This window comes from Mytilus trossulus, unplaced genomic scaffold, assembly GCF_036588685.1.
Source record: "Mytilus trossulus isolate FHL-02 unplaced genomic scaffold, PNRI_Mtr1.1.1.hap1 h1tg000050l__unscaffolded, whole genome shotgun sequence".
Lineage (NCBI taxonomy): Eukaryota > Metazoa > Mollusca > Bivalvia > Mytilida > Mytilidae > Mytilus > Mytilus trossulus.
Genome location: NW_026963292.1, coordinates 238,213 through 248,342, shown reverse-complemented (window position 1 = coordinate 248,342; position 10,130 = coordinate 238,213). Strand labels below are relative to the sequence as shown.

Genomic DNA, 10,130 nt, shown 5'->3' with positions numbered 1-10,130 from the left:
ATGTCAGCTTTGAAGGAACACATCAGATGACCTAAGGGCTAGATTTACTCAGAACGAACATACTTATCTCCCCTGCCCGCACATCGTTCACAATGCCACAAAAGGACACCCTTCAAACCCTCTGTAATTCGTTATAGATGTGTTTGGTTTTTAATTTTCAAAAGAGGAACACCAATATAAATTTATATCTGAAATTAATTACAAGTTGACAAAGTTTTTAATAAGTAAAATTTCAATAGTTGAATCATCTATAGCAAAACACACAACATTTAATTTTTAGACACATTAAATTTAATACTATCTATGTTTTTAAATCCTGCTTCGATAACATCGCCCTTATGGACTGTATCAAACCCTGGAGGGGTTCCAGTAATGATGAGATCTCCTTCCTCAACAGACATATACTGAGTAACATATTCTATCAGATAGTCAACAGGGAAAATCATATCTCCGGTATTCTCGTACTGACGTTGTTTTCCGTTAAGATTCAACCAAAGCTGAACATTTGTTGGATCAGAAATTTGGGATTTTTCTATAAATCGTCCAATAGGAGTTGATGTATCAAAAGCTTTCGACAATGCCCATGGATGTCCGTTTTGATTTGCTTCCAACCAATGGTCTTTGGATGTCATATCTAGTGTGACACAGTATCCACCTATATAGGAATCAGCCTCTGAACGGGAGATGTTAAATCCTCTCTTACCAATCACCACGCCGAATTCTATTTCATACAACATTTCTTTGCAGTTTGGGGGAAACTAAAAAAATAAAAAAGGCATGCAAATCAAAAATAGAAAATACTAGTATAAAAAAATGTACAAAAACAGAATGGTTAAAAACGGGAAAATAGATAATTTGCGTGAAATTCGTTCTAATTAAAACTTTAAATGCAAATTTGCTGTAATATATGATAAATCCTATTTGGATCAATAATAAAAGTACTACCTTCACGATAAAATATCACTCTAATGTGCTGAGAAAGGAAATTATCAGTCGGTAAAATCAAAGAAAAATTTCGTAAAATAGCGATAAATATTTGCTTCTTATCTATAACTTTGTTTTACATAGTTTGGTGTTAGTTGAAATTTACCCGTATATCTTGTCCCTCTGTGATATATGTTGTTGTGGGCTTAAGAAAGATCAGTGGTTTATTCGGAATCGGCGCTCCCAGTTCCTTTGCAACATTCCTAAAAAAATAATTTATAACAACACATAGCAGAAGAACAAATCAAAATAAAATCTGAATGTTTTCTCAATGAATCATTGTCATGTCAAATGCATGAAGATCTGGATAAGGGTTTTGTGACAGAGTAGAGCATAATTAACAATTAAATAATGCAGAACAATGGACCACAAAATAAACTTTAGAGAAAATTGGCCTAAAAAATAACGAATACAGAAATGAATGACCCCCTCAAGACCCTCATGCATGAAGATACAGAAATAGTTCATAGTTTAAAAATTGTACACAATTTGTCGACAAAAGGCTGACGATTTAAAAAAAAAAATGAGGATATGCGCTTTTATGAGGGGGGATAGGACCTTTATCGGCACTCCGGGATCGGGTGTTTTTAAGCGAATTTTTTTTTCTTCAAATTTCGGGACCTCGGGATTTCTTATTTTTAAGCCCGGGATTTCGTATTTTTAAACCCGGGATTTCGGGATCAGGACCCCTCCTACCCCTTCTTTTATCTGAGGAATTACACATATATATATATATATATACGCCAAAGGAAGTCAATATGATATATAATACAGCCTTTGACAAGTAATTAAATATTAGGATATATGTATTTCGACAATCTTAATTGCATGTATTATATTTTGTACTACGATGCTTAAGTCGATAAGATATATTTATAAATCTTGAGAGCTATTGATAATTTGTTTGTATGAGCTCCTTTTGTAATATTGTTGATGAGCACTGCCAGAGACGGATTTAGGGAGAGGGGGCTTTTGTCGTTTAATTGTGTACAATTTTTAAACTTAATTCATATAGATTTCTCACTCTCTCTCTTTTCCTACTCCCTTCCCCTTCTTAACCTAATTTAGGGGGAAATGATTGACCATTGTGGATATATTTAAAATCGGTGTTGAATAAACACATTTTACATGCTGTTAACATGAATATCAATAATGTGGTCAATTTATAAATTTCCTGTATACAAACATGACAAAACCTTGAAATTTTCGAAAAAAATAAGGATTTTCTTATCCAAGGCAGAGATTACCTTAGCCGTATTTGTGACAAGTTTTTGAAATTTTGGATCCTCAACGCTCTACAACTTTGTACTTGTTTGGCTTTATACATATTTTGATATGAGTGTCACTGATGAGTCTTATGTAGACGAACGCGCGTCTGGCGTACTAAATTAATAAATCCTGGTACCTTTGATAACTATTTGCAGCAATTGTTTTCCACCCCACCCCCAATCTATTTGATTTAAAAATGACCCGGTCGGGTTAGGGGAAACCATCAATTATTTTTCCATGGCCTTATAATCTTTTTGTCGTGCTGGTGTGAAATAAAGTTTATGGGAATAGGGTCAAATCTCAGGGTCAAATACGCCTGCTCTGAAAATCACGAAATCATGGTATAAAAACAATATGATCCCGAGGTGTAATGATGAGAACCATTGGCAAAATCTAAGGGCCTCTGTTAGCATATCAACATTTTTTATATTACCTAAATGTAATATAAATAGACAGGAAATACGATCAACTATATGTAAAAAAAAAAAAACATTGATCAACACAATTTTATTTGCAAACAATGTCACTGTGAGCAAATCACAAAGGTAATCTGTACATTGTGTAAAATGTTACTTACGATAGACCATATTAGTGGGTTGGATAGTTTTAAATGGACGCTCCATACAGTTGCAATAGTGCGTGTCTAAGCAAATACAATTTCGATTCTTTATAATATGCATTTAAGAACTGTGTGCATTTGTTAAGTTACTGGACCGTGGTGATGCAATCAATCATACACTAAGACTACACATTACCTATAATTCATTCCAATTCCAATAATCTTTTTACCAAACTGATGAAACAGATTTAAACTCCTTGACGAAGACATTTTGCACAATATGCACTGTAGGTAAACAAGTCATACGCTAGAATGATTTTCACCGGATAAATTATTATCACATGTGCTGTAAAAATAGATTTTATTTTCCACAGATTTAATTGATTGAATTGATTGTTCGTTAAACGTCCAGTGACATATGTTCAATATATATCAAGGACGAGAACCAATTAATATTAAATAAAAATGGGTTAAAGGACCAGATTGGGTCGAAGCTTGTGAAATGTATATTACCAGCGGGAAAAACCCAGCTAAAATGAAATTCTTATAAAATTAGTTGCTTTTATTTGTGCTACCTTAAAGGTGGCATATCCTTACGATAACATGGCAATCAGAGGCGTATTCGCCCCCCCCCCCTTTTTGGGAAAAAAAATTGGTTGCTTATATAGGGAATAACTGAAGCGTGACTGGAGCAGGCCCCCTCTTAGGTCAGTCAGTGGGCCACCACTTATGAAAATTTCTAGATCCGCCACTGGCAATAACTGTATTACAAAATGGAAATCCCTCGTTAATTCCATACCCCCCCCGTAGCCAGAGGTGTTCGGGGGGGGGGGGGGGGTTCGGACGACCCCACCCTTGAATACAAATAAGCACTGTTACAGTCAATGTTCTGTTCTCTGTTCGAATTGTGACTGTTAAAGTCGAGTATGTGAGTCCATCGAACCCCCCTTTGGAAATTCCTGGCTACGGGCCTGAATTCTACATTTAATATAACAAGTTTATGCCACATTCGGCGCAATTGTTTTGAATAGTTTTAAAATAATCTTATTTCATGTATACAAATACATGAAATAGGCTATATAGGCGTGTGACATTTTCAGAAAAGACGCTTAGTTAGTGACTTTAATGCACCCACCTAACACACAGCTGAATTTTTTATATGTTATAGTATGATATCTGAACTTCTTTTTTTGGTCGGTCGTAAAAAAATCGTACGGTGCAATTTTTGTAAAAATTGAATTAAAATCGAGAAATAATTCCAAATTGAAAAATGACCAACATTGTTGAAGCGTGAAAAATTAACATGGAGCTTCATTTTCTGTTGTCATAATGCAAAACTTATGTACGTTTAATATGTCAATGTATTAAAAAAATACTTTTCAAAAATAAAAGTAGTATTTTTTGCGAAAAATAAAAGATTTTTGTAACAATTTTGATTTTTTTTTTTATAAAAATGGTGCCAATTTTCATATTTTTTTTTCATTTCCTAGATATTTATGCTTGAAACCCAAATGAATGATGTTGGTATTATTCAAATGTTCATTACTTGTTTAAATACATACCGTTATCACTGTATTATTCTGGATTTGATACATTTTTACACACTCCCCCTTTTCAATCAAATTTACGAAATCGCTTTCTCTGTTAATTTTCCTCAAGTTAACGGACCTTAACGCTTCGAAAAAGAGTACGAATAACCATGTAGGTATTGTTTTGGGTACAAAAATTACGCAAAGTATAAAAGGAAAATAAAAGGAACAAAGAAGCTGAGATGTCAACGTTTTTTCTTGGTAAAAAAACAATATCTTATTGTTCTTAGTCAATTTGCACTCACAAAAAGCAGAGATTATGAATAACTATTAAAAAATACTTCTTTCTCAATTGGATCAATGCACATTTTTTTGCAACTTAAGGTACGCAAATGTGTGTCAAATATGATATTTTCCCCAACGTGAGATACATGTATGTCCACCTTTTAAATTTCCTATAGTTTTAACAATCGCATACGGTAGACTTGTTGATGGTGCAAATTTGGTCAGTATTTTAGAGGAAGCATAGCGTATGTGCTAGGGCCACGCCAAGAGCCTGTATGTTGACATGATATAAATACTTTAATATATGGGGATATCTATTCATTCAGTTGACAAATTTTGAATTCTTCACAGATATTTGAAATACAATAAATGTTCTACCTCAAGGGGTATCTATTACCTAAGCCGTATTTTTAATAGGATTGCGTTTTTTTTTAATATTCTTCGAAGTGTTACTTGGTTCGAGTGTCACCGATGAGTCTTATGTCGGCGAAACGTGTGTCTTTAACGTATACAATCGATCATATGCCTGATATCTTTCAAATTGATTTGTTATTCATTATGGTTGTCGTAAGTTGCTTTTTATGATTTTTGCTTTTGTTTGTAGTTTTGAGCATGCAATAAGCTTTTGGGTATCTAATTAAAATTGTTTTAAAACTTTTATAGCTTATTATACAGTGTTGGCTCTTGCATCTTGTTTTAGGTCATAAGATAAGATATAGCTGTTTACTTCAAAGCATTTATAGGTCTCTGGTATACAGAGATCACAGTGTACTTTTTATCATACTTATCAAAGGTACCGGGCTTACAATGTGATATCATCAGGCTTCTTATTCTAAATATGGATTAACAATTTCCGAGGGTCAACGATGACCTGACACTTCGTTGGATTCTAGACATGGAACACCTGTGTGCTGTTTACGAGTTCTATAACAAGTGGGAATTATGGTTGGCGATGCACCATTTTTAGTGTGCATGTATAGTTTCTTTTATTAAATATATGTACCTTTACCAGCAGTTCATGCTCTTACAGGTTCTATTGCTCATCACATATCTTTGTTCATAAGAAAACTCTCTTTTAACGCTTTCGAAATCATCAATAGATAGCGAGTCTATCACAAATTAAACAAAATTCATATTGACACGCAGATCGGCGCTGCAAGAAAACTCTAAAGTGTCCGAAACAAAAATTGATTATGTATAAGTCTAATCAAGACGATTTGAGCAAGCTACATAATATCAGACTTCCAACCAAAAAGATTGCCATCGTGCCATGCCTACCACCAAACAAAATAAACTCATCATAGATACCAGGACTAAATTTAGTATATACGCCAGACGCGAGTTTCGTCTACTAGAGACTCATCAGTGACGATCGAATCCAAAAAAGTTTAAAATGCCAAATAAAGAACTAAGTTGAAGAGCATCAAGTGCATCATCATTCAAACTACATGTTCTGAAAGCTGGCAAACAAAGACATGGCGTCATAACAAACAAGTAAGTAAGTAAGTAAAACTTTATTTGGATTCGGCATATTGACAAACAATACAAACATAAGCTCTAATGAGCTTTTCACCGAATATAAAAACATATGCAATAACAATTAAAACAAGGCATGCAGCATGCAATAAATAATAAGAAGCAGTACCAAAAATTAACTCTAAGCAAATAGCATATACATGTATCTTGCAAAATACCAAAACATATATATGAAGCACTAAAATTTTTAAAAATTTTCTGTTTAAAAATTAATTTTTAACTAATTTATGATTTATAAAGTAAAAATTTCAAATATTTCAAATTTTAAAAGGTAAAAAACAAAAATTTCAGTTGCAACGCAGGCTGTTAATGCAACATAAAAAGCATAAATATTGTAACACAAAGTTATCTACAGGCAGAGCAAAAACATTCTGTTCCACTCCAGGACTGTACAAGACTCTTAAAATGTGAGAAACTGTTAACAGTCCTGAAGTGGTCAGGTAAGCTATTCCATAAAGTAGCAGCAGCAAAACTAAAAGATTTTTTTCCATATGAGGTAGTTCTTACCTGTGGTACATCCAAAATATTGCTGTATCTAAAAGAATATTTAGTGTGTTTAATTTTTATTAAATTTTGTAAACATACAGGAGCCAAATTATTTAAAATTTTATAAGTCTCAAGTGCCATTGTCCTGATGCGTCTTACTTGTAGGGTTGGAACCTTTGCGTTCTCAAGAAGAGTTTCAGAGGATGATAAATAGTCGTCGTATACAAATCGTAATGCTCTCTCTTGTATTTTTTCAAGTTTTTTAGAATTGTTCTCTGTACAAAAATGCCAAGCCAAAGGGCAAAAATTTAAATTACTCAAAATAAAAGTATGAAAAATTGTAAGTTTATTTAATCTGTTTAAAAATGATCCAATTCTCTTGAGAACATTCAGCTGTTGTGATGCCTTTCTACACAAGTTACTTATATGTGCATCAAATTTTAGTTGGTAATCAATATCAATTCCAAGTAATTTTACTGTTTCTTCACAAGATAAAATATTTTGCTGAATTTGTATAGATGGATTTTTTGCAAAGGTTCTTTTCCCTACAGCAATAACTTGGAATTTATCAGGATTTGCCTGCATTTTATTTTCTTTAAACCAATCAATAAGCACTTGAGACTCAGATTCTAATGTTAATATGAGATGGTCATAATCCGGACTACTAAAAGACAGAGTATTGTCGTCCGCATAATTATATAATGTACCATGTTTAACAAAATAAAAAATATCATTTACGAAGATATTAAATAAAAGGGGCCCCAATATAGAACCTTGGGGTACCCCTTTTTGGATGTCAGCCCAGCTACTCAGAACACCGTTTACTTTAATTTAACAAATACGGCAGTAGGTTTGCTTAAGTATGAGAACAGATGACAAAAGTGGTCTTAATACGTCATACTTTATTCAGGATTTGATAAATTTGTTCTTGTGAAGAAAAAATAAATGCATTAAGGAACTTGTACATGTACTGAAATCATTGTAAGCATATGTTACACAGAATTGTGTCAGTAACAGGGATTGTTCCAGTAAAGCAAAAGCCTCAATGGCTCAGTTTTGAAATATGAATTTCGACTGTCACCTATATTGTTAAAAATCACAAACTAGAAAATTGCATTATTTGTTATAAATTAGATTTATTTTGTTTCTTTTAAAGAAATAGATTATTCACTCCTCCAGAATGAAAAAAAAACTGTATAAAGGTTTAGCCGAACTATATCCCGCAAATTCATATTAGTTGATAAATATCTATATATATCTAAGTTTTGAATACTGGTAAGACATTGATGCTTGCATTTTTAACTGCAAACCCTTTGACTGCACAAACCTGAGTGAAAATAACTGCAGTCGTAATAAAAAAACACGTTAAGAAATTACAGTGTCTGTAAAGAATATAATCCCAAATGTCAAAATAAAAGTCACCGTGGGACCTAACTTTTTTAGTTTGTAAATCACCGCATTTTCATTTTGCATCTGGGGTCAGTTTCACAAGAAATCTTACGACTAAAGCTGGTCGTAAGTCATGAATAGATCAGTTTACATACGATTAATCTTGTCTTAAGTTTTTTTGTGAAACCGACTACTGTATCTGAAGTTTAGGAAACCTTAGTTTTGCAGCTATATATGTTGCGGACAGGATTACATTATGATTGAATCCATATCATAGTGACCTAATTTTATTTTATGACCATCCCCTAGTATATGATGTATATGCATACTTAGTTTGGAAAACCCAATTTCAACGGTTCAAAATAAAAGGACCGGACACAAACCAGATAAGAACAAATCAAACACTGTTTGAAAACTTGATGGCTCAAATGTCAATGCCAATGTCAAAATGAACTGATTTAATTTATGAAGAACCACATGCCATCCCATAATACATCTCTGAACTAAGTGTGTTTAACATCAGTTCTATAGTTCAAGGCAATGCATTTTACATTTAAAATCATTGGTTTTTGTATGAACTGTATATCTGTATACATGTATAAGTTACCTGATTAAATTCGACACAGACCGCAAACAAGTGGGAACGGACGGACGGACAGACTTAAAATGTGATTCAAATATCCTCTTTAACTTTGCTTGTGGTTGTGTTAAACATGTAAGATAGTGATTTTCGATCTTGACACGGTTTGTAGGCTGTTAACAAACAGGAGACGTTTGTCACTGTTGATGTGACAAAGACGTCTACTTTTAACTCTCTTTATTGCGTTGTTTTTTCTCCCTTTTACTCGTCCAACTTACAAATATTTCATCACGTTTTTTTATTTTGCATGGCACGCCATCAATTATACTAAATATTAACACATTTAAGGTCAAATACTCTTTATTATACGTCGTTTTTGTAGAAAGTACCGTTTTACCTACTGCAGAGTGAAAACGTCAAAATGACGTCAATTATCGCCAAACTATGAACGATATGCAACTTAGAATCAGAGAGACGTTATCATAGTTTCGTATAAGGTACAATTTGATTTAAAACTATTACCAGCTGCTTCAAATAAGACAATAATACTACAAAAGTGTTTTTCTTTCAATTTTTTATGAATGACCTTTGACCCCATTTAAAAAAAATTGCACCATATTTCACTTTTACGACCGGGAAAAATGGAATCTACACATTTTTTCCTTTCGAATGATATATAATATAGCTGTGTGTTAGATAGGTGCATTAAAAATAATTTTTAGGTCTGAATGTCACTCGCTAATAGTGATTAATTCATGTTGTATTTGAATACATAAGATAAAAGTATTATCAACATTGAAAGTGAAACAAAAAAAAGTTAAATAATTTGATTAACTGATTCGATCCACACAAAATCATTCTCATAAAGGTATAAACGACGATACACATACATTTTAAATCTATAATACAAAATTTAACAGACCTATAAAAATCTAATTGGACGAGTTGCTTAATCTATTTATTTTTTATGTTTATATTTACATCGCTTATATGGTCATATAAGGTCAACTCGATAGTTAATTAGATGGCGTCTTGGCTAAAATTCACACGAAACTAAGCTTCATCTTATTGAGACCATGTCCTCTAGATTGTTTATTTTATATTTTTGATAGTTTGGAAAAATGTATTACATTGTAATGAATAAAATATGAGAATAAGAGTCAAATCGGTGACCACGAATTTGGCAGATAGTACCCCTTTAACACCGAAGTGGTGACTAATTACAGAATAAAATCCAATATGTAAAACAACCCAAATCATCACATAAAAAACACAGCTGAACAACGGCTTATATGTTAGCTAAAGAAATCGACGCACAAAAGTGACGTCACATTTTAAATATTCCCCCAAAAAATAGGATAGAGTTCAAGATTAGGTTTGTAATACTTATATTAGATGTATTTATAACAATGAAAATTACAATACTTATTAATATAAAATTGTGGTAGTAATAAGATAATCAATTATATTATCTACCTAAACTGTAAACCAATACATCGTGTAAATTTAGTTG

General features: G+C 32.6%; 1 protein-coding gene across 1 annotated transcript; it reads right to left on the bottom strand.

The window, feature by feature from the left end:
* Positions 1-200: 200 nt before the first annotated feature.
* LOC134699237 (fumarylacetoacetate hydrolase domain-containing protein 1-like) lies at positions 201-3,131 on the bottom strand. The gene is made up of 3 exons (XM_063560847.1): positions 3,009-3,131; positions 1,091-1,187; positions 201-758 (listed from the first exon to the last, which is right to left on the bottom strand). Exons 1-3 carry the CDS (start codon positions 3,080-3,082, stop codon positions 270-272), a joined length of 660 nt encoding a protein of 219 aa, XP_063416917.1. The 5' UTR covers positions 3,083-3,131; the 3' UTR covers positions 201-269.
* Between the last annotated feature and the right edge of the window lie 6,999 nt (positions 3,132-10,130).